Genomic DNA, 26522 nt, shown 5'->3' with positions numbered 1-26522 from the left:
TCAGAACCTATTTCCATGCTGTTGATTAAACCATACCTTTCAAACAATGAATTGGGAATGAATTGGATTAGTGTCCCAGGGTGATGTAGATTTGTTTAAAATGTAGAACCCTAGCATAAGAACTGGTTAGTTTGTAAATTCAAATACCACAGAACTTATCTTATGATTTGATGAAAAATATTACTGTAGAACGTGGTTGACGTCTATTTTCGGCATCAGGTAGTAGGAAATTCCAAAATTATTTTAGTTTTAGGATGTTATTTGCAATTTAAAACAGCATCTATTATGAAGAAGTCACCTAATTTTGTGGTGCAGTTGTATATAGTTCTTAATGTTGTATTTAATTTAAAATGGAATATCAATTGGAAACTTTCAAAGATACATATGTGACTTGATGACCTGATTCTCCCGGTTTCTTATGTTTGTAATTTCAGTCATTCTTGCTTACCTTTACTATCTAGCCTTTTGCTAGATATAAAGGTAGATCCAACCTTTCCAATATCTTCCATATTCTACTCCCAGTTTTACTTTCCTGGATGACTTCAGTGTGTCTACTGCTTGGAGTCAGGAAGACTTGAGTTGGAATGTTCAAAACCTGCCTCAGTAGTTGTGTGACTTTCTCCCTCTGTAAAATGTAAATGTAAAAAAGCACTTACATTTGGATTTTTATGAAGACTAAATGAGATAACATAAAGAAAGTTTCTTATGCCTTAAATCACTATAAATATTATCATTGCTACTACAACTTAATATACTAGGGCTCAGCTTCCTCAAAGGTAAAATGAGGAGGTTGGATCAGATGCAGTTCTAGATCTCTGATCCCTTTTCACTCCATTCAGCTCCATTCAACAGGTCCACCATTCTTATCAACTTTCCTTTAGAGGATTGTCATAGCCTCTCAATTGGCTTTCTTCCCAGTTTTTGCCCTATCTAATCTGGTCCCCGTATAGTTGCTAAAATCTTCTCCCAAAGGCTTAGATCTGACTGCTTCTTTTCTGTTGAAAAACATTTTATGGGGGTCAGTTAGGTAACTCAGTGGATTGAGAGCCTGGCTCAGAGATGGGACGTCCTAGGTTCAAGTCTGGCCTCAGACACTTCTGTGTGACCCTGGGCAAGTCACTTAATCCTCATTGCCTAGCCCTTACCACTCTTCTGCCTTGGAACCAATACATAGTATTGATTCTAAGAGAGAAGGTAAGGATTTTTATAATTTTTATTTCAAAAAAGAAAAACATTCTTTGGCTTCTTATTGCCAGTCTCTTCAGCCCAGCCTGGCATTGAAGATATGTTATCTTTCCAGACCTATTTCACATTTGTCCCCCTCAAGCATTCTTTGTTACATTCAAATGGAACTAGCTATTCTCAAACATAGCACTCTGCTTTCTTTGTCCATGCTTTTATAGAAGCTGTTCTTTTTGCCTGTAAGTTACTCTTGTTTCAGAAGAATCCCTTTTTCCTGTCAAGATTGAGGTGCTACCTCCTTTTTGAAAGTTTCTCTGACCAGGCCCTCTTCTTCTGCCCTCAAATTAGTTGTACTTTCTCTTCAAATTAATTTGACACTGATACCACTTGGTTCAGACCCTCATCATCTCATGCCTGGGTTACTGCAACATCCTGCTGCTGAGTTTGTCTGTCTCAAAGTCTTTCTCTACTCCAATCCAGCCTTCATTCAGCCACTAAAGTGATTTTTCTAAAGCTCAAGTCAGAGCATGTCCGGCTCCTCCCACTCCATAAACTCTAATGGCTTGCTGTTTCTTCCAGGAACAAATACAAAATGCTTAGTTTGGTATTCAAAGCCCTTTATAACCTAGGCTTTTTTACCTTTCCAATCTTCTTACATCTTCTTTGTTCCAGTGACACTGACTCTCTGGTTGCTCCACTAAGACATCACTTCTCTGCTTCATGATTTCTCCTTGACTCTCCCCCATGCCAGGAATGCTCTTCCTTCTCCAGTCCACCTCCTACATTGTACTGTCCCATGAAAATTCTGAATTTTGAAACAAATCATCTTTAACTGTCAGGATTCATAAGAGCCCAGGTTTAGAATAGGTGTTCTTAACTTGGGGTCCATGGATCCCCAGGAGATTTGTGGACAGATTTTGGGGGTCTGATGTTATATAAGAAAAAAAGTTATTTTCACTTACCTCTGAAATTTATTATGGTCTCAGTTTTGAACATAGGCAACAAACCACAAAACTTTAGCAAAACTTGTGCTTTCATCACTAATAGAAATCAGATATTTTTATATTACATTACAGTTGCTTATATCTTAAATATTGTTTATTCATTAGTATTTTGAGGTTTCTGCAATAGTTAAGATTGTTAGACTCATAATATGACAACATATCAGGGGATCAATAGGTATCACTGGACTGCCAAAGGAGTTCATGACACAAAGAAATTTAAGAACCCCTGATCCTATGACTAGAAGGGATCTCAAAGGCCTTTTTTCTAGAAGAAAAAACTTGAGGCGCAGGAAGATTAAGAGACCAGTCCAGGTAGTGTTATATGGGTAGTAGTAAATGTCAGAGGTAGGATTCAAACCTAAGACTTCTCATTTCAGAGCCATTGTTTTTTCCACTGTATATAATGAAGCTTTTAAAAAGGCTGTTGAAATATTTTAAGTATTTGACAAAGAGAAGAGCAGAGTGACATAGCTTATGTGTTGGGAGAGTCACCATTAATTGAAGATTAAATGGAAATGGAAACTTGTAAAATTTTACTGTAAAGAAATGATAAAATTGAGTTTTAAACCAGCTTTCTGGGAACTGTTTTTTTTTTAATTGCACCATTTTTATTTAATTAATTAATTTAGGATATTTTTCCATGGTTATGTGATTCATATTCTTTCCATCCCCCTCCTCCCTCTTCCCCCCCACCCCTGCAGCCAAGGAGCAGTTCCACTAGGTTTTACATGTGTCATTGATCAAAACCCATTTCAATATTATTAATATTTGCATTAGGGTGATTGCTTAGAGTCTACATCACCAATCATATCCCCATTGACCCATGTGATCAAGCAGTTGTTTTTTCTTCTGTGTTTCTGCTTCCACAGTTCTTTCTCCGGATGTGGACAGCATTCTTTCTCATAAGTCCCTCAGAATTGTCCTGGATTTTTGCGTTGTTACTGATAGAGAGGTCCATTACATTCGATTGTGCCACAGTATATCAGGCTCTGTATAATGTTCTCCTGGTTCTGCTCCTCTCACTCCGCATCAATTTCTGGAGTTCATTCCAAGTTACATGGAATTCCTCCAGTTCTTTATTTCTTTGAGCACAATAGTATTCCATCAACTACAGATACCACAATTTGTTCAGCTATTCCCCAATTGAAGGGCATCCCTTCATTTTCCAATTTTTTGCCACCACAAAGAGAGCAGCTATGAATATTTCTGTGCAAGTTTTTTTCCTTATCTCTTTGGGTTATAAAACCAACAGTGGTATGGCTGGATCAAAGGACAGACAGTCTTTTATCGCCCTTTGGGCATAGTTCCAAATTGCTATCCAGAATGGTTGGATCAATTCACAACTCCACCAGCAGTGCATTAATGTCTGGACTTTGCCTCATCCCCTCCAACATTCATTACTTTCCTTTGCTGTCATGTTAGCCAATCTGCTAGGTGTGAGGTGATACCTCAGAGTTATTTTGATTTGAATTTCTCTGCTTATAAGAGATTTAGAACACTTTTTCATGTGCTTATTAATAGTTTTGATTTCTTTAACTGAAAATTGCCTATTCATGTCCCTTGCCCATTTATCAATTGGGGAATGGCTGATTTTTTTGTACAATTGATTTAGCTCTTTATAAATTTGAGTAATTAGACCTTTGTCAGACTTTTTTTAATAGATTTTTTCCCAATTTGTTACTTCCCTTCTAATTTTGGTTGCTTTGGTTTTGTTTGTACAAAACCTTTTTGATTTAATGTAATTAAAATTATTTATTTTATATTTTGTAATTTTTTTCTAACTCTTGCTTGATCTTGAAATCTTTCCTTTCCTAAAGATCTGACAGGTATACTATTCTGTGTTCACCTAATTTATTTCTAGTTTCCTTCTTTATATTGTAATAATTAAAATATAATAATATTTCTTCTACCCAGAGATATATATTTTATAAAGTTTATTAGGAAGGGTAGACAATCTATTCCTAAGTAATGTGACTGTGTGCTGCCTAGCCTGCCAGTTTCTTCCTCATCCCCCCTCACCTCCTGCACTGTCTCATCTCCTCATGGTCTTCTTGTGGGTCTCCCCCGGTCTTCTCGTTGGTCTCTCTTGATCTGCCCCAAACCTTAACTTTTATTGATGTACAGAATGGACACCTACATGCAACCCTGGCACAACTGTGGTATGTCAGGAATGTTTGATAGACAGGTAAAGTTACTCAGGACGGGGAGGGGGTGAGCTTCCTTGACATATATTCAAGTCATTCACCCATTCTGAATTTAACTTGGTGTAGGGTGTGAGATGTTCATCTCAACCTAATTTCTTCCATACTGTCTTCCAATTTTCCCAGCAGTTTTTTTTAAAATTTATTATATTTTATTTGATCATTTCCAAACATTATTCATTAAAGACAAAGATCATTTTCTTTTCCTCCCCCCCACCCCCTATAGCCGACGCGTAAATCCACTGGGCATTACATGTTTTCTTGATTTGAACCCATTGCTTTGTTGATAATATTTGCATTAGAGTGTTCATTTAGTCTCTCCTCTGTCATGTCCCCTCAACCGCTGTAGTCAGGCAGTTGCTTTTCCTCGGTGTTTCCACTCCCATAGTTTATCCTTTGCTTATGAATAGTGTTTTTTTCTCCTGGATCCCTGCAAGTTGTTCAGGGACATTACACCGCCACTAATGGAGAAGTCCATTACGTTCGATTATACCACAATGTGTCAGTCTCTGTGTACAATGTTCTCCTGGTTCTGCTCCTCTCGCTCTGCATCACTTCCTGGAGGTTGTTCCAGTCTCCATGGAATTCCTCCACTTTATTATTCCTTTTTGCACAATAATATTCCATCACCAACATATACCACAATTTGCTCAGCCATTCCCCAATTGAAGGGCATCCCCTCATTTTCCAGTTTTTGGCCACCACAAAGAGCGCAGCTATGAATATTTTTGTACAAGTCTTTTTCCTTATTATCTCTTTGGGGTACAGACCCAGCAGTGCTATGGCTGGATCAAAGGGCAGAAAGTCTTTTATCGCCCTTTGGGCAGAGTTCCAAATTGCCCTCCAGAATGGTTGGATCCATTCACAACTCCACCAGCAATGAATTCCCAGCAGTTTTTATCAAATAGTAGATTTATGTCCCAAAAGCTGGGATCTTTGGGTTTATCATATACTGTCTTGCTGAGGTTATTTACCTATTCCACTGATCTTCCCTTCTGTCTCTTAGCCAGTACTAAATTGTTTTGATGACCACTGCCTTATAGTACAGTTTAAGATCTGGTACTGCTAGGCCCCCCCTCCACATTTTTTCATTATTTTCCTTGATATTTTTGATCTTTTGTTCTTCCAAATGAACTTTGTTATAGTTTTTCTAATTTAGTAAAAAAGTTTCTTGGTAGTTTGATAGGTATGGCACTAAATAGGTAAATTAATTTGTGTAGGATTGTTGTTTTTATTAGCTTGTCTTACGCAAGAGTTATTAATGTTTTTCCAATTGTTTAGATCTAGTTTTAATTGTGTGGAAAGTGTTTTGTAGTTGTGTTCATACAATTCCTATTTGTCTTTGGCAGATAGATTCCTAAGTATTTCATATTGTCTAGGGTGATTTTTAAATGGAATTTCTCTTTCTAATTCTTGCTGCCAGGATGTGTTGGAAATATATAGAAATGTTAATGACTTATGTGGGTTTATTTTGTATCCTGCAACTTTGCTAAAGTTGTTGATTATTTTCACTAGCTTTTTAGTTGATTCTCTAGGATTCTTTAAGTAGACCATCATATCGTCTGCACAGAGTTGATAGCTTGGTCTCCTCATTGCCTATTTTAATACCTCCAATTTCTTTTTCTCTAATTGCTACTGCTAGTATTTCTAGTACAATGTTAAATAATAGAGGTGATAATGGGCATCCTCGGTTCACCTGATCTTATTGGGAAGGCTTCTAGTTTATCTCCATTGCAGATGGTGCTTGCTGATGGTTTTAGATATATATACTGTTTATTATTTTTAGGAAAGGCCCTTCTATTCCTATACTGTCTAGTGTTTTCAATAGGAATAAGTGTTGTATTTTGTCAAAGGCTTTTTCTACCTTTATTGAGATAATTCTGGGAACTGTTAATAATGGATACAAATAATATTTCTTTGAGTATCTTCTGCTTGGATAGCATACACAGTATCACCAAAATAGTACAGAAATTTATAGCCCTAGTTTTTGCTTTTAGGTTTCTTGTTTTTACCTTTTAATTCTTTTAGATTAGCCTAATATTTGATTTTCTAGTTAAAGAAGAAATATGTTTTATTCATCAACTCATTCTCCCTCTTTCCCATTGTTTTGTATGATGTCATAGATCTCCTTACACTTCTGTTTTAGAACTTTCTTGACTCTGTATATACTTCCGTGTCCTGCAGGCCTCTATTGATAATTAATCAACAAGCATTTATTACCTATTATGTGCCAGGCAGTTTGTGATACAAAAATAAAAATGAAACTGTCCCTGTCCTCAAGGAACTTACATTCTGCCAGTGGTTTCCACAGATGTTCATATACAAATATATAAAGAATGAATACAAGGTAGTTTCGGGAGGGAGGGCACCACTAGTTAAGGAGGCTTAGGAAAGACTTCATGTTGAACAGCAGTTCAAAGATATGACTCCCTCCTCAGTCCCTGAAACAGTATTGTTTGTTTGTTTTAATAACCCTTACCCAAAGTATGTATGGGGAGAGGGTCTGTGAGGTCAAAACTATTTTCACAATACTAAGATGTTATTTATTGCTTACCCTTTTTACTTTCATTCTCTCCTGACTCTATAGTGAATTTTTACAGAGATTGTGTGACTTAGGAATTTAAAATTTAGTTGCAAACATGAAGACTGGGTTAATCTCATTTTCAGAATTTTATTTTTGCCTTACCAATGTATGATCCACACAGATGTGGTTGAATTTGCTAGTTGCTTGCCTTACATTGGCATCAAGTAATAAATCTTTTTTTGCAAATTCTTAGCAACAAAAACAATACTGAAATGTTTAAAGTGTTGGATAATTTTTTTGAATTTTATGGTTTATCCTAGAACAACGGTGTTAACACTTGCATTTGCACTGATGATGTCACAGCAATTGTGGGTAAAACTGCTAGCTTCTTAACAATGGCACCAATGTTACTAGATGTCAGCATGTTTCTTACTACCATGCATGATTTTTGTTAAGAATATCCTTGATAAAGCAATAAAAATAATAAATTTTATTAAATATGTTTGTCCCCTTGAGGACATGTCTTTTTAATATTTTCTGTGATATAACACTTTTGCTACTCACCAAAGTATTATGGGAAATCACCACTATGATTTTCATTTGCAAGCTGATCTAGCAGATTTTCCCCCACATGGTACACCATTTTTACTTGAAAGAACAACTGACATAACATACCTATTCAAACTTAGCAGACATTTTCTCAAAAGTGGATTTGAACATGTCACTTCAGGGAAAACAACTGGCCCTATTTGTTGCCATTAATAAAGTAGTGCTTTCAAGGAAAAAATAGAATTTTGGAAAACTTTATATCTGCCACTGTGACCTTGACATTTCCCAAATACTTAAAAGACATTTCTGATGATACTAATGATGATATGTTTGACAAATTTGCACAATTCAGTAAACCAGTATTTTCCAAATGACCAATGCATGATGTTAAAAAGATCATGCGTGAGTAAAAGATCTATTCAGATTGCAAGATAAACCAATAGATTTTAATTTAACAGAAAATAAAAAGTTCATTGATGTAGTTTGAGACTCCACATTGCATCTGATATTTAAGAAACTATCACTTGTCAAGTGTTGGTGTGGTCTCAAAGAATATGCACAATTATCTGAAAAGATTGTAAAAATGCTCCTCCCTCTTCCAACCATATATTTGCCTTGGGCCAGATTTTCTTGACATTCTTTAGCCAGAGCACCATATTACAACAGATTGAGTGCAGAAACAGATAAGAGTCTAGCTGTCTTGTCTTATATTAGGCTAGATATTTAAAATATTTGCAAAAAATGCAAAACAAAAAATTTAAAACTCTACAACCTAAATTTTATTTGTTTTGGAAAATACGGTTATTTTTCATAAAAGTGTTTGTGTTGATATGAAAAAAAGTTTTTGTAATTAAAAAATATTTTAAACTTAGTGGGTTTAATGTTTAATAAGGAAAATATCAATAAGTATAACCCACATAAATAAGTTTTCTTGAGGTTAAGTTGTCCTGGGGTCACTCAGCCACAGAATGTGTTAGAAAGTAAGACCTGACTGAGCAGCTATGTGCCTCAGTAGATTGAGAGCAAGGACTAGAGATGGGAGGTCCTGGGTTCAAATATGGCCTCAGATACTTCCTAGCTGTCTGACCCTGGGCAAGTCACTTAACCCCCATTGTCTAGCTCTTACCACTCTTCTGCCTTGGAACTAATACACAGTATTGATTCTAAGATAGAAGGTAAGGGTTTAAAAAGAAGAAGAAAGACCTGAACCCAGATCTTCCTAGGTTCAAGATCAGTCCTCTAACCACAATAGTGACCTAGATTTTATACTGATAACAAAATTTGTTTATATGTCTAAGACATATTCCCTTCTTTAAATGACATAATGTTTGTAAAGTGCTCAGCACTGTATCTGGCCAATTGCAGGCACTTAAAAAAAAATGCTTATTCCCTTCTTCAAAGATTCCAGTACCTGGCTCACAGCCTTCTTCCCTAATTCTTGCTTTTATACTAGAGGAGTTCATCATACAGGTATTTGTTCTTTCCAACACTCTAATTTTAATCTTCCAATTCCTCAACCTGCTGAAATCCCATGACCTGTTTTTTTCACTCTATCAGACACAGGGATAGTTTAGCCTAGAACCCCTTTCCATTACTCATAATTTCCTCCATCAAAAAAGAAAATTTTTTTGGTCTGATCCTAACCTCCATCACATTTTATCTCCCTCTGTGCTTTATTCTTCCTTGTTCTGTTTTCATCACGTCCTTCAATACCTTTATCAAGTACTTACCCATACTATCACTCTTGTTCTGCCCATACTCCCTCCCTTCCCAATCTCAGCCAGAGTTAAATGGATAAATTCAATACCGCTTTCTACTCTCCAATCCCTTGCTCAACAATCAGTGCTGTCCCTCTGATTATCTAGTTATTTACCCAGTTATCTTACATATAGTTGTTTGCCTGTTTCCCCTAGTAGCATGCAGTTCTACTGAAAGGCAGGTACTGTGTGTGTGTGTGTGTGTGTGTGTGTGTGTGTGTGTGTGTGTGTGTGTTCTTTGTAACCCCAGACTTAGCACAGTGCCTGGCATCTATAGTAAGCTCTTAATATATGCTTACTGATTTGACTCCCTTCCTAGTCATGTGCTCTGGGACAATGGAGGGAAAAGAGAAGTCATTAAGCCCAGCTACCTGTGTCCATTACCAGTCCTCAGCTAGGCTCTCCCAGAAGCAGCAAGGCAATCACTTTACTCCTCCTTAACTGATATTCGCTCTCCCACTACCCAGAAACCTGTTCTAAATTTTCTTATCGTGAAACTCTTCTCCCTCCCCCATCCTTTCAATTGAAGACACTACCTTCATATTTGTAAAAAAAAGGGGGTTAGCCCAAGTACAGTGAAAATTTGAGGGAATGATCACTTTCACCTGGGCAGTTCAAGGAAGGCTTTGTGGAAGTACCTGTGCTGGGCCTTGATGAAAGACTTTGACAGATATTATTAATATTATTATTCCTATGGTGTTAAGCCTCGTAAAAGAAACATTATCCCATCCCATTTTGCAAATAAGCTAACTGGGGCCCAAAGAGATTCATGATTGCACAGATATTAAGTTCAATGATGTTTCTAATGACTGGAGAAATGCATCCTAAGCATGGGTGTGAACAAAGGTATGAACTTGGGGAAATGGCAGCATGAATAATGGATAATGGAGTGGTTAGTGCATAGTTTGACTGGAATTTAGTGTACTTAAAGGGAAGTAGCTGTAGTTGTGCCTGGAAAAGAAGCTTAAAGGCCTTGAATGTCAGGATAAGGAGTTTGCACTTTTATTTCATACTGAGAGTTAATGAAAGTTTTTGAATAAGTCACAAGTGAACCTTACACTTTTAAGCTGCAGCAAAAATGGGAAATGTCTGAGAGGCAGGAAACCATAGAGTAAGTAAGCACTATATATGTTAGCTATTCTTCTTCTTCTTCTTCTTACAGTATTAGCAGAAAGCTCATGGAGGATGAAGGCAAAAAAGTGTTTATTGGATTTAGGGATGGAAGTCATTGTTGGCTTTGAATGGAGTTGTTTCAGTAGAACGGTGAGGAGTGAAAAGTATGATTTCAAGGAGTCATCAAAGGACAAGGGTTTGTAGTATGGGGTTGAAATGGTAAGGTATTGAGATTCGAAAAGGAGCACATATTGATGGTCTGTCATCAGAGGTCACTGGGAGGACAGAGAATAGGTTTGGAAGGTGGAAGGGATAGGGAGAGAAGGAATAGATAGATTAGGATCAGAATAAAGAATTTTATAGTCCTTTGATCATGGAAGTGGAACTTTTGAGGTGAAATCAAAGGTTAACCAATCCTGTACATAGTTGAGGTGGAATGGAAAAGTGAGATGTGGGAGTTGTTTGAGGAACTGGAACTTAGATGTACAGAAGAGCCATCACTTCTTTTTGTTGCTAAATCCATAAACATTTATGAAAAGATTAATACTGGAATATTTATGAAGATACGAATAGGAAATCTGACAGGAAGAACGCCCTTTTATGTTAGCATTTAAGTAAGAACATATTGTGTTACCATTTATTTGTAGCTTTTATAGATTTTTGCTATAAAAATGAAGTATTGATATCTTTCAACATTAGTTCCTTACTTTAACAATTTATAAGATATAGTTAGAGTTTTAAGCTAATGCAGTGATGGAAAGTATATAATGAAAAATTTGAGGGATCTGGAATTAGATTGAAGAAAAAAATACTAAGATGATATAATTATTATTTTTTTAAACTAAATATTTGATTTCAGTTATTACTCTAGCTATTCTTCATTTTGATTTCAACGATTGATCAAATATTTATTGAGAAGCTACTTTTTTAAAGGTACTATAAAATTACTTCATGAAAGATTACATTTATTGTGAATTTCTCCTCTTAATTTTCTCATCAATTGAGCCTCTTGTGCAAGCTCTTAGGAAGAAAGAAAGGGAGGAGGGAGAGAGAAACAGAGACAAAGAAAGAAACAAGAATGATTGAAGGAATGGTTAGGGTTAAGAGAACTCTTAAAAACATGAAAATTCATGAGCACATGAAATTCAGAGGAGGAGTTGTGTTGCAACTGAATTGGCCTTAAAATAAAATGGAATGCCTACTTATGTTATCAGTGAACAACTTGAATTTCACCTTTGAAAAGGTCTGATAATTTTTCACTTGAGAGGCACTTCCAGATAGCCATATTGTAGGAAATGATGTAGCCATATCTTTATGGCAAAGGAATGTTTGTGATGCACTGATGACTGTCTTCTAAGCATATGGGGCTACTTCTATTTTGATAATATTTATCTTTTAATTCCATAATTAGAATCCATACAGGGAAATTTTAAGATATCAAAGCTGAGAACTATACCAAGTATTTTGGGATATCCTGTACCAATTCTTCCTTTATATCCTTTGCTAGTTTCTCCAAAAGAAATCTGAATGAATACTTCACAAATCCTGTTAATTTAATTTAATTTTATTCACTATTAGTCTCTTGACATCAAAATTAGCTTGTTTGCCTCTGTGGAATTTAAGGAAGTTTTTCAGTGACATTCATAGTTTTAAATATTTTAAAGAAAATATATTCAAATAGTATGAAAATGTATAAAAATAAATTAATAATTTACAGCTGTATCATTTTAAAATAATGTAGAACTCATAATTTATTTGATCAATTTGCTTAAATATGTAGCATTTGCATCTGAGACAGTCTGCTATGTTACAGGAAAGACTACATTCCCTTCAGTATTTGTCATTTTCCTTTTCTATCATGTTAGACATGAGTTGGTACCTGAGAGTTGTTTTAATGTGCATTTCTCTAATCATTTAGAGCATTTTATTGTATGATTATGAATAGGTTTGATTTCTTCTTCTGAAAACTGCCCATTCATATCCTTTGGACCATTTATCAGTTGGGAAATTGCTTTTATTTTGTGAATTTGGATCAGTTCTCTATATATTTGAGAAATGAAGCCTCTATCAGAGAAACATTTCTTTCCCCAAAGTCTCTTACTTTACTTCTAATTTTGATTGGTTTTGTTTGTGCAAAAAACTTATAATTTCACGTAATCAAAATTATCTGTTTTACTTTCCCCGAATTCTCTCACTTTCTCATTTGTTGTAAGCGCTTTAATTATTCATAGATTTGACAGGTAAAGTTGTCCATGTTCCTTTAATTTGCTTATGATTTCACCTTTTTTTTGTCTAAATCAGGTACCAGTTTTCAGCTTATCCTGGTATACCATTTGAGAGGTTGGTGCATGCCTAGTTTCTGACAGATAGCTTTTCAGCAATTTTTGTCAAATAGTGAGTTTTTGCCCACCAAACTTGATCAAACACTTGATTACTATGATAAGTTATTGCTGTATATTGTAAACTTAATCTATCCCACTGATCCATCATTCTATTTCTTAACCAGTATCCAATTGTTTTGATGATTTCTGAATTATAATGTATTTTGAAATCTCCCACCACTAGGCTGCCTTCCTTCATCTTTTTTTTATTTGATTTCCTTGATAGTCTTGGCTTTTTGTTCTTTTAGATAATTTTGTAATTACTTTTTCTATTTCAATAAAATAATTATTTGATAGTTTGATATGATACTGAATAAGCTACTGAATAATAATTTAACTTAGGTAATAAATTATAATAAATTATTATATAAATAATAATAAATTATTAATGAATTAATAAATTAACTTAGGTAAAATTGTTTTTTTACTATATTGATTCAGCTTACCCATGAGTCATTATTATTTATCCATTTATTATATCTTCTTTTATTTGTATGAAAAAGGACTTGTAATTGTTTTCGTATAGATTCTATAGGTAGATTCAAGGTATTTTATATTGTCTTTAGTTATTTTAAATGGAATTTCTCTATCTCTCCCTGCTGGGTTTTGTTTGCAATATGTAGAAATGACAATGGGTTCTATGTTCAACTTGTTTCAACTAGTTTGTTAGTTGATTCTCTGTATTGTGCGCAAGGAGAGATAGTTTGTTTCTTTGTTGCCTATTCTTATTCCTTTGATTTCTTGGTGATGTAGCTGGCTTTTTTAGCACAATATTGATTAATGGTGGTGCTAGTGGGCATCATCCCAATCTTATTGGGAAGTCTTTGTTTAACTCCATTACAGATAAGGCTTGCTTTTGGTTTTAGATAAACACTACTCATTTTAAGAAAAGCTCCATTTATTCCTGTGTTTATTCAGAATTTTAAGTAGGAATGGGTGTTATATTTTGTCAAAAGCTTTTTCTGTACCTGTTGAGATAATAGTATGATTTTTGTTTTTCTTACTATTAATTAGTTATGCTTATAGTTTTCCTACATCGAACAAAACCTTCATTGCTGGTATAAATCTCACCTGCTCATATATTATTATTGTATATTATTATAATCTCCTTACTAGTATTTTATTTAAAATCTTTGTGTCAATATTTATCAGGGAAGTTAGTCTCCAGTTTTCTTCATCTATTTTTGTTCTCCCTGGTTTAGGTATCAAATCTATATTGGTGTTACAGAAGGAATTTTTAAAAGGAACTTTAAAACCTATTTTTCCCCCATAGTTTATATAGTACTAGAATTGATTGTCCTTTAAGTATTTGGGAGAATTAATTAGGGAGCTCATCTGTACTATGTTTAATTTTATTTTCTGAGATTGGGTTATTTAAGTAATCTATTTCCTGTTTTTTTAATGTGGGGGATTTCTGTTTTTTTTTTTTCAAATATTCATTCATTTCATGTATGTTATTAGTCTTGTTGGCATGTACTTGGATAAAATAACTCAGTAATTGCTTTAATTTCATCTTGGTGATGTATTCTTACCTTTTTCATTTTTGATACTGGTACTTTAAAAAATAAAATTAATTAATAGTTTATTTTATTTTTTCAGAAATCTAGCTCCTAGTTTACTAGTTTAATGTTTTTAAATGTTTTTAAATTTTATTCATCTTTTCTTGTATTTTGATCTTTGAAAAATTTAATTTCCTCTCTTTCTTTTGGTTTTATGCTCAAGTCATTGATCTGCTCTTTCTCTTTTTAATTTGGTGCATTTTCTTCATATGACTATAGATAGTTTTAATTTTTTCATCTGAGGACTACCTGTTTAGATCCTTTGAACATAGATTCTACTTATTTTTATTCTTGTGTTTTTCTGTTACGTGTTTCTTGCAAAGAATATATTTTGGATTCTGATTTTTAATCCATTCTGCTGTTTTCATTTTATGGGTGAATTCATCCCATTTACATTCACAATTATGATTGCTAACCATGTATTTCTATCCTATTTTCTAGTGTTTATCTTCCTTTTTTTAAAACTCTGTTCCTTCTCAAAAGTTTGTTTTACTCTGCCTCCCTTAATCTAGATCCTTCTTCTTATCACTTGCTTCCATCTCTTCCCCTTTGGCCTTCTTTCTTCTTTTCCTTCCTACATTGGTTGTATATGATTCTTTTATCTTCAGACCAGTTCAGATGAAGAGGTTCATGAGTTGCTTACCTGCCCCCTTTAAAATTTTCTCCTCCCCTTTAAAAACACTTTCTTGCATGCCTTTTTTTATGTGAGATAATTTTCCCTATTTTCCTTCTCCCTTTCCACTTCTTCCATTGTATCTCTTTCTCTAACCCTCCCAACCCCACTTTTTTTGAGGTCATCTCATGTCAACTCATATCTGTATAGATATGTCTATATAGACTTCTGAAAAGATTATAATCTTAGCCCCTTTGCCTTTGGAATATTGTTCTAATACTTCTGCTCCTTTAATGTGGTCGCTACTAAATCTTGAGTGATCCTGAATCATGGCAGTTAAATGATTTTTTCCCCTGATACCTTGCAGTATTTTGTCCTTAACCCTTAACCCAAGTGAACTTTGGGATTTGGCTATAATATTCCTAGGATTTTTCATTTTGGAATCTCTTTCAAGAAGTAATTAGAAGAGTCAAACCCCAGGATGTTGAAAACACAGCCTCCCAACTATTTGAGTTGGTGATTGAAGCCTTATCCTTGGATACAGTCCCCTCTCCTGAGGAGAGGTGCCCATTACCTCCCCTCCCCACCAGCTTCCTGGAGAATGGAATGACCACTGTTACCTCTAATTCCTTCTGTGGTGGAGTATTTCCTAACACCCTGAAGGTTCCTGGTTCCCCTTTCAATAAGTCTTGGAAGGAAGACATGATAGAAATAGAACTAATTGAGCATAACTGCTTGAAGTGCAAATTATAGATGAACAAGAGAATAGATGTCACCTCCCCCATGACTTCTTCCCTGGCACCAGTGGTTGACTTTCATTCAAACAGATTCCCCCTGCCATAGCTTGATCACCAGCTGTAAGTGTAGCCTTCAACCATCCAGGCTCCCTAGATCATGTGCTTCCAAGGCCTAGAGCCTGCAAGAAGAGTGTGGCACCCTCTCAGACTCTTAACTAGCTTTCCCTGCCTTTACTTCCCATGGTTTTATTAGGGGGAGAGGGAGGAGGGAAAGTTGAACTGTATCCTTTTTCTTTGTGTTTTGAAAATAATAAAAATTTTAAAGATTTATAAAATGAAACTAATTAAAGGTATTTTGTTACTGTAAAAAAAAGATAATAGGTGGTTTCCTTCCATTTTCATTTTACCCTCAGGTTTTAAGATATTGAAGCTGTTTGCCCTTTTAATTTCTTGAAATATTATATCTAGGCTCTTTTTTATCCTTTTTTTTTTAAACCCTTACCTTCTATTTTGGAATTGATACTAAGTATGGATTCCAAGGCAGAAGAGTGGTATGGAATAAGCAGTTGGAGTCAAGTGACCTACCCAGGATCACATATCTAGGAAGTGTCTGAGGCCAGATTTGAAACTAAGGCCTCCTTCTCCAGATCTGGCTCTCTATCTTCTAAGGCACATAGCTGCTCCTAGTCTGATAATTCTTTAATTCTCCCTCTTCTCTTTTCCAGGTGAGTTGTTTTTCTAATGAGATAACTCACATTTTCTTTCTTTTTCATCCTTTTGATTTTGATTATTTACTGATGTCTCAGGGAGTCATTAGCTTCTTCTACTTTACTAATTCCAATTTTTAAGAAATTATTTTCTTCAGCAAACTTTTCATATTAATTCATTTTTGCTCTTTAAGTTCTTTTTTTTTTTTAAACCCCTTACCTTCCATCTTTGAATCAATAGGGCTAGGCAATGGGGATTAAGTGACTTGTCCAAGGTCACACAGCTGGGAAGTGTTTGAAGCCAGGTTTGAACCAAGGACCTCCCATCTGTAGGCTGGGCTCTCAATCCACTGAGCTACCCCCTTAAGTTCTTTTCTTAATGAAGTTCTTTATCTTATGATTATCTCCTGTGATTACATTTTTAAGGTATTTTCAGTATTTTTGTATCTCTTTTACCAATTTTCTTGCATCATTCTTATTTTGCCAATTTTTCATATTCAATTTTCTAAAATTGAATTTAAATTAAAAAAATTTTTTTACTTCGTTAGCTCTTTCAAGACTTTTTGTTGGACTTGTACCCAGTCTATATTGTTTTTTCTCTTTGTTGCTGTTTTCTAAATTTGTAACTTGATCTTCCTTGTAACTATAGTAGGTTTTTATAGTCAGGTTCTTTTTGTGTTGTTTGTTCCTTTTCTCAGTCTATTTCTTGACTTTGAATTTTATATTAAAGTTGGTCTCTGCTCATTTGAGGTGGAGGTTGGGGTGCAGTGTATGGTAAGAATGTTCCAAGCTTCAGGCTTTTTCTCCCTGCTCTTTTTCATAGATAGTTCTGGAGTTATCTAAATTTTTACTCTTTGAGGTGGGTGTGCTCTAAGAGAGAAAGGTGTGGTTACTACCTTCTTGGTTTGCCCTTTGGTCTTTACCAAGTTAGAGGGCCTGCCCTTTTACACCTGCTAAATCTCCTTTCAGCCTAGGTTCTTTCTCCCTTTCAATCATAAATGTTCTTCTCTGCCCTGGAATGGTGATCTGGTATTATGTATGGATAATGGAGCTACCAAAAACAGCTCCTCACTGCTATCATAGGGGTCCTTTGTAATCTTTTTCCAATCATTTGCCCCCAAACCCCTTACCCTGTCTGACTGCCATGCAGACTCCAGACTGGGCCCCCACTCCAGTGTCACAGACTTTTTTGCATTGACCTCCTTAGTTTGGACTGCAAAACTTTTTTACCCTGACCTTTTTTTGACTTTGTCATTCCAGAATTTAATTTGACACATTATTTTAAAGTTGTTTGTAGGGGAATGTTGATAGAATATGCCTGGAATATCCCTATACTTTGCCATCTTTGTTCTCAGACATTCTTCCCAGCATTTTATTGCTAGTGGATTGCAGCAGGTTTTGGGATTTCACTGACAATTTATGTGCTTGTCTTCAAAGATACTTTCATGTCATAGAAGTGATTCTGAACATTTGTCTTTTTTTTGTAGTGTCTAAAAATTAAAAAAAAGGAAAAAACCTGTACAGACTATTCTTTGAAAAAAATCCAAGATGAGATAAATCTTGGATTTAATTAATCTTCTTTCTTTTTCTTTTAGACAGTAGAATTGCAGTCATGCTAGAAGACAAAGGTCCAAGAGTGATTGACTACTTTGTAGTGGCAGGCTTAACTGATACGTCTACCCTTTTGGATCAAGAATTAAACCGTTCAGACACAAAATCAACTGGTCCCAAAGCTCCAATTACAGACATTGCTGTCATTATCAAGTCAGCAGGGGAAACAGTTCCCGAAGGTTTTACCTGTGTGGAAGCTACTCCATCAGCTCTCCAAGCAAATTTAAACTATGGAAGCTTGAAAAGTCCAGAGCTTTTCCTGTGCTATAAGAGGGGAAGAGACAAACCACCTCTCACAGACATTGGGTGAGTAATTCATTATTAATCTAGTAAATTTAAATTTAGGTGATTTATTATATGCTATATGTTTCAATGGAAGTCTGAAAGAATGATTTTTTTCACTTGACTAAGGTAATAGGAAAAATGAGTAATACTCGTTATAGTGTTTTTTTAATGTATTTATTTTTTCAATTACATGTAGAAACAATGTTGTATCAATTACTATTCGACATTTTGTGATTCAGATCCTCTCCTTCCCTCTACCCCCCTTGAGGCAGTAGTCTGATATCATGTTGTCATGCAAAATGTATTTCCATATTCCTCTTGCTGTGAAAAAAGACACATATTGCACATATAAGAAAAAACTCATGAAGAAAATAAAGTGAAATGTGGAATGCTTTGATCTCTAATCAGACTCCAACAGTTCCTTATTTGACTGTGGATAGCAGCATGAGTTCCTTGGGGGTTATCTTGGAACTTTGCATTACTGATAATAGTTTTGTCCTTCACAGTTGATTATCATACAATATTTCTGTTACTCTGTACAGTGTTCTGGTTCTGCTCACTTTTCCTCACATTTATTCATATAAGTTTTTCCAGGCTTTTTGGAATCTATCTTGTTCATTATTTCTTATGGTGCAATAGTTAGTATTCCATTGTTTGTTGCAACTTGTTGCATCCACGACTTGTTCCTCCATTCCCCAAATGATGGGCATTTCCTCAGTTTCCAATTCTTTGCCACCACAAAAAGAGCTGCTATAAAAATTTTGTAGAAATAGGTCCTTTTCCCTCCCATCTTTGATTTCTTTAGAATACAGACCCAGTAGTGATATTGCTGGGTCAAAGAGTATGCACAATTTTATGACCTTTTGGACATGTTTCTGGATTGCCCTCCAGAACTGTTGCATCCATTCACAGTTTCACCCATAATGTTGTTTAATAGTGTTATTTATTAGAATTACATTTTAGAACCAAGTGAATAAAATGCTGCATTTCTTTACCAATTCTTATTCTAATTCAGTAATTAAATCATTGTTTGTTTTTATAACTACTAATGGTATTAGAATATAGAATGTAATCCCTTTCTTCATTGTTATCAGACTTTCAGGCCAAGCAGGATAACTATTATTAATTAAATGTGAAGAAATCAGAAGCTGTGGTATCTAACATGTATCTTGAAGGAGATGCTGCAGTTGATTTCAAGTCAACAAACAGTCATTAATGCATATTAACACCTGCTTTGTGTAAGGTGGTTAAGACAAAGACAAAAATGAAACCATTATAGCCTGTAAGGCACTTAGAAAGTTTTATTGGAAGCACATGAAAAACTTTTCTAAATCTCTCATAATTAGAGAGATGCAGATCAAAACAACTCTGAAGCACTTCCTCACACCTAGCTGACTGGCCAATGTGGCAGCAAAGGAAAGTGATTAAGTATTGGAGGGGATGTGACAAAATTGGAACACTAATACACGGCTGATGGAGTTGTCAATTAGTCCAACCATTCTGGAGGGCTATTTGGAATTCTGCGAAAAGGGCTTCATCCATCTATCTATCCATCTATTTATTTATTCATTCATTCATTTATTCATTTATTTGTCCATCCATTTATTTATTTATTTGTCTGCCTATTTATTTATTTTTAGGCCCTTACCTTCTGTTTTGGAATCAATAGTGTGTATTGGTTGCCAGGCAGAAGAGTGGTAAGGGCTAGGCAATGGGGGTTAAGTGACTTGCCCAGGGTTATACAGCTGGGAAGTGTCTGAGGCCAGATTTGAACCCAGGACCTCCCATTTCTAGGCCTGGTTCTCAATCCACTGAACTACCCAGCTGCCCCCTTCGCAAAGGACTTTAAAAGAATGCCTGCCCTTTGATCCAGCTATACCACTGTTGTATTTGTACCCCAAAGAGATAATGAGGGAAAATATTTGTACAAAAATATTCATAGCCATGCTCTTTGTTGTTGCAAAAAACTGGAAAATGAGAGGGAGTGTTCCTTGATTGAGGAATAGCTGAACAAATTGTGGTATCTGTTGGTGATGGAATACTATTGTGCTGAAAGGAATGATGAACTGGAGGAATTCCATGGAGACTGGAACAACCTCCAGGAAGTGATGCAGAGTGAGAGGAGCAGAACCAGAAGAACATTGTACACAGAGACGGATACACTGTGGTACAATTGAATGTAATGGACTTCTCTATTGGTAGCAATGCAATTACCCAGGACAATCCAGAGGAACTTATGAGAAAGAACACTATTCACATCTAGAGAAAGAACTGTGGGAACAGAAATGCAGAAGAAAAACATATGATCAATTCCATGGTTTGATGGGGATATGATTAGGGTTTTGATGTTAAAGGATCCCTCTACTGTAAGTATGAATAACATGGAAATAGGTTTTGAACAGTGATACATCTATAATCCAGTGGAACTGCTTGTCAGCTCTGGGAGGGGGATCATGAATCATGGAATCATAGGAAAATATTCTAAATAAAAAAAAGAAAGTTTTATTGGAAGGTATAAGAATATAGCATATACTCAAATAAGTAGTAGATGTTAAGAGTCATATGGAAAGCCTTGAATTCATTTATCATTTTAAAAAAATGTTATTTTGGGGTGTGATCTATTTAGTGCTTGGGAATGAAATCAGTAATAGTATCTCTAGAGTTAGAAGGGAACTCAATAAGAATCCTCTTTACAACATGCCAAATGATTATCTAGCTTCTGCTTGAAGAGTCCAAGTGAGACCACATCCTACAAGGACTACATTCCATTTTTGGATAGCTCTTATTGTTAAGAAATTTCTTCTCTTACATCAAGCTTCAGTTTGTCTTTCCAATCTATTGTTATGAGTTATGCCCATGAGGGCCAAGGAGAAAAATCTCTTAAACCTTCTTTTCTGTAATATAGCTTTTCAGATACTTGCAGACACCTATTATATTCTCCTTTGAATTCTTTGCTTCTTCAGGCTGGAAATACATACACCAGTTATATAGTACGGTTCTAGGCTCTTGTTTATCTTCTCTTTCCTTTGGTAACTCCAGCTTATCAATATCTTTCCTAAAATGTGGTGTCCAAAAGTGAACATATACTCTACATGTGTATCAGGTCAGACTACAATAGAACTATTGCTTCCCTAGTTATGGGTACTATTCCTTTTAATATAACCCAACATGTCATTAACGTTTTTTGGCTGCCATATTATATCTAGTCTCATTGAACTTCTAACCTACCGAAATTTTCAGTTCTTTTTCAGATAAACTTTTGTTTAGCTATACCTCTCCTACTTTTATATAATTTTGGTAATTTTGTATCTAAACATTTGCTTACAATTTATCTTTATTAAATTTTATCTTTATTGGACCCAACATTGTAGATTCTCGAAGATCTTTTTGGATCCTAACTCTTATCATCTACTTTATTGGCTATTCCTTCCACTTTTTTATTATCTGTAAAATGAATAAATTAATGTCATCAGTGCTTTTATTCAACCCTGCTCTTAGGGTTCAGCTATTCAACAAAAACTGAATTCACATAATTAAATGTACTTTTGTCTAGCACACATTGTACTTTTCACATTATTTTTTACATAAGACACAAGGAAACTTATATGAACTGATCAAGAATAAAGGAAAAGAAAAATGCAGATAATGACTACTCTGCTAATATAGTAATCCTTCTGATGAAGAAAATGAGATTAGGTTGAATGACCTTTTCTTTAAAAAACCATGCTGGCTCTTAGTGATCATTGTTTTCATTTTAAAATGTTCACTAATCATCTCTTTAACAATGTTGAATATTGGAACAACCCTTGACCCTCTGCAATTCTGTGCTATGTCTCTTATTTGGTATGATTTTAAAATAAGTTTTATTGATACCTTTTGTTTTTTGTTTATAATCATTTCCCTATCATTAAATGCTTCATGTAACAAAGAACAGTTAAGCAAAACCAATTGATAAAACTTATTTCATTGACATTAATCTGAGCTTAGCTGGTGTGATTTTAGTATTGTTTTTATTTACATTCTAGTCATGTGTATTTTTCTTTCCTTTGATTATTTTTTTCTTTATCAGTTCATATTTCCTTATGACTCATGAATTCTTTATAATCATCATTTCTTATGGCACTATATTTATGTGCCACAATTTATTTAGCTTTTCCCCAGTTGGTGGGTGTACATTTTGTTTCTCATCTTTAGATACGATGAAAAATGCTACTATGAATATATTGCACGTTTCTTTTTTTTTTCCATTTCTGATGTCACTGTGGGAAGATGTTTTGTAATGGGTTCATTAACTCAAAGGAGTTGAACAGTTTAGTGACTGTCTAATTCCAAGTTGTTTTCACAGTGGTCAGATGAGTTCACATCTCTACCTGCAATGAATGTATTGGTGTTCACCATATTCCACTACCCTCTCCAACATTGACTTTTTCTTTTTAACCCTTATCCTGAGAAAGGCCAGGGGCTAGGTAAATGGTGTTAAGTAACCTGCCCAGGATCATATAGGTAGGATGTGTCCGAGGCCAGATTTGAACCAAGTCCTCCCTATCCTGGCTTGGTGCTCTAGCCACTATGCTCCCTAGCTCCTCAACATTGACTTTTATGATATTTGTCTGTTGAGTATGAAGTAAAATCTTAAAGTTGTTTTAATTCATTTTTTTCGCAGGAGTAAAGAGCATTTTTTCATGTAGAGATTTCTAGTCTCCATTTCTTTTGAAAACTGCTCATATCCTTTAATCATTTATCTATTGAAAAACATAGCCTATATCATGCATACATATGTGTAATAATTGTATATATTAATGTCTAGCTTACTGAATATTATGGATATCAAACTCAGAGAATATGGTACAGTTGTCCCTCACTATATTATGGTTCACTTATTGCAGCTTCACTGTATTGAGGGTTTAAAAAAAAATCTAATTCTGTATCGTGGAGTTTTCGTTATATCATGGGATTTTGCAGATGAATACAGTACTATATACACAATGGAAATGGAGTATGCTCCTACTTTGTGGATTTTCACCTATTGCGGGGATCTCTGAAATATACTCTTGGATAGGTGAGAGATCACTGTACTAACATTTTCTTTCACTCTACAATTTTCCTTTTTGTTCTCCCTACATTGATTTTGAACACATAAATCCTATTTAGTTTGATAAAATGGTAATAATTTTTTTTTTTATCAAACATCCATTTAGTAAGCACTTTCTATGAGTTCTATTCCTGTGCTAGAAATACATAGGCACAAATTAAGCAGTCCTTGTCCTGAAGCTCACATTTTTTAGGATAAACCATACAAATAACTTAAAAGTATATACAAATGTACATGTCGATCTATAATCTCAAAGATTTAGATATTTCCTCCAGAATGCAACCCATTTGTGCCTACTTGTCCTACATCAGTTTTGTCTCTGAGTCTTGCCAATGTTGTCACATAAGTTTACCACACAAGATCTACGTAGAATGATAGAGGTCTTTGTCACCTTTTTCCTGGTGTTGCAAAGATAGAAATGGAAATGACTCATTGTTAACCTGACATTCCCTCTCTATGTGACTGGTTCATCTTTTCTTCTTGTATTTTCACTGATGGCATCTTCCATTGTGAATCTTGGAGTTTCTCAGACTGGTGAATGTTAAAAAATTCCCCATTGGGGAATTTTTCATTGGGACAATTCCCTATTGGGACTATTCCCCATTTTAAACAGTGAAGCTACTTAGATCTAAAATGTGAGAACTCTACTTAGATCAGAAATGTGAAGACCTCTACTCCACCCGTACTTAAGCCATGCCTATTTTTAGAATTAATACAAAGGGGTGCTAAGTACCTATAAAGGTCAGGCAACTTGTGAACTTACAAGGAGCAAAGAGGAAAAAACTTACTCAGAGATTCTAGCCTACTCAGGTGTGGATTACTAAAAGGATTAGTCTACTCAGGTGTGATTTCAGAATGGGCTGTCCTTTGGAAAACGTCTACTGTGATTGGTAGATGGAAGAACTTAGGGGAGATGACATAGGAGAAAACCCCCTATATAAGAAAAGGACAGGCTGTTGAAAAGGGGGAGAGAGGCTCTTGAAATACAGGCTCTAAGGAGGTTGTTGAGAGAAGGACAATCTCTAAGGAGGTCTCTCAAGGGAGGCTGACTCTGGCTGGAACTCCCTCTGGGGAGACTCTGTCCCCCTGAATCCTTGCTTGAACAGATCTTATGGTGAGTGATTAAGGACTGACTGATCTTTTCTTTTAGGGCTTAGGCCTGGGTTGGCCAGGGCTGCCTGGGCCGGCCTATTCTTTTCTCATTTATTTCCTTTTTCTCTCTCTCTCTCTCTTTCTTTGATTCCTCATTGTATTATTAATTAAATTCTCTATAAAACTCAGTTGACTTGGGTGTATTCATAATTGGGAATATTTCCCTGGTGACCACCTTATATTTGATTTAAAACAAGACACTTCACAAGTAGTGAAAACATATTTTCTGCGGTCACAGTTTACTCACCCACTCATATCTACTACAATTTATATCTTCTACTATTTTACTCACTACAGTTTACAACCTCAACCATTTTAACTCTTACAGTTTATGGCTCCCACTCTTTTAAATGCCACACCACTCAATTTTTCATGTAAAATATGAGAAAAGGTTCTCAGCTGAGAGGGTGAGAGGAGAGAGAACCATGAAAAATTTAAGTAGAGAGGAAAAAAAGTATCTCTGTGGAGAATGGGATAGGGAATTGATAAAGGAAGTATATAGATTGCTTAGGTGAGGTTGTGTAACATAAATTTGTAGTGGACCTATTCAGAATGGTTGCATGGTTTTTTTTTCTACTTCTGTTCAGGAGTATGTGTATAGGAGCTAGGGTGGCAAATCATAGGCGTGATCCAAGTCTGAAGCTTAGTGGGGCATAATCAGCAAAATGATAAATGGGGTGGGGATTCAAGAGAGGCAGATAGTGTAGAGTTGAATTGGTGTGCTAACGAATCAAGATGGGGAAAAGACAGTGGCTAGTGTAGAGGAAGTGGTGTGTCTGAAAAGTAGGCTTTGGCAAGAGAAGCAGAGGGAGAGGTTTTGTTCAGAAAAGGAGATTTGGGGGTTCTTCAACATAGGTGATATATTTATGAATGATAGAAAGTTCAAGTGATCATTCTGTGTGTTTGGCTAAGGTGAGAGGTGGAAGAATAGCTCATGGGAAGTGAGGGACTGAGTAGTTACGATGTTTGAGGGAAAGTCAGTATTTATGCCTTCATAGTGTGATGGTAGGAGTTAAAGTTGAAAGAATAATTGTAAGCCATGTACAGGACTTATTGAGGAAAGATGGGGAGTGACCTGGGGTCGGGATAGGTTTATTTCTGTCATATTTTTCTAAGAATCATACATTGCTTTTAGAATATTATTTCTTAACAGGCATCAACAGGAATTTGATTGAGGGGTAGAAATGTATAGCATAAACCTCAAAGGAAAGTTCACTGAGTGATAGAGATAGGGAGGGAACCTGGAAATGGCAGTAGGGAGGCCATGGAGACTGTCATCAGTGGGGAGCAAAGTTTCAGTCATTGTCAAAAGATGGAAAGAGTGTGAGAGGAAAAGATTGAGAATGAAGTTTTTTACCTGTGGAACAGGTTTTCCAGAGGACACCATGGAGAGTTTGAATGGGTTTTGGTTGGGATTTTGGGTTGGGAGGATTGAGGAGAATGGAGAATATGTTTTGAATGATGACCTTCAAAGGTTCAGAATCACTAGACTAGAAGGGGGAAAACCAGATGTGAAGAATGTTCATGGATTGGAAGGTACTACTCTTCATGGAGGAGGCTGGAGGTTAGGCAGGAGACAATGTAGCAGGAGGTAATATTTTAATTTGTAATAGTCACAAAGTGAACTTTCAGGGTAAGCATGCTACTGTGTCATGATGGAGAAAGTCCAGAGTCAAGAACTGTGTAAAGTGAATAAAAGAGCTCTGGGTTTAACTGATGGCTCATTTGTACTGTCTTTTCTCAGATATTGATACTGAGGGGGAAAGCTCTGTAGAAACATCCATCTTAAATACATGCTATTTAGTCAAATAAGTGTGTTTGCTGTGTATCAGACAGGGTGCTAAGCACTAGGAATATAATTACAAGAAAAAAAAGATAATCCTTGCCCTCAAGGAGCTTATTCTAATGGATTAAACCACATATAAAAAGAAATGAAAAAGCTGAGGGAGGTGGGGAGATAATCTGCTTGTGAGGTGTGAGTTCCAGGACTGAAATTATATTCCAAGAGTGAAGACATTCTGGAGCATGGTGGCACGTCCAAATACAGCCTGATGG

The 26522-nt window shown here is 35.5% G+C and overlaps 1 protein-coding gene across 6 annotated transcripts in view; it reads left to right on the top strand.

Annotated features, from left to right (window-relative positions):
* DENND4C (DENN domain containing 4C) overlaps positions 1–26522 on the top strand; it is a 124816-nt gene that overhangs the window by 5562 nt on the left and 92732 nt on the right. For all 6 annotated transcript variants that reach the window (XM_056804462.1, XM_056804463.1, XM_056804458.1 and 3 more), the window contains exon 2: positions 17923–18244. In XM_056804462.1, coding sequence (XP_056660440.1) covers positions 17940–18244 — 305 coding nt within the window. In that variant the 5' untranslated portion in view covers positions 17923–17939. The remainder of the gene's footprint in view (positions 1–17922; positions 18245–26522) is intronic.

This window comes from Monodelphis domestica, chromosome 7 (genome assembly GCF_027887165.1).
Source record: "Monodelphis domestica isolate mMonDom1 chromosome 7, mMonDom1.pri, whole genome shotgun sequence".
Classification (NCBI taxonomy): Eukaryota; Metazoa; Chordata; class Mammalia; order Didelphimorphia; family Didelphidae; genus Monodelphis; species Monodelphis domestica.
Note: the sequence above shows the minus strand (reverse complement) of the source record. Positions and strands in the feature narration are given on the sequence as shown.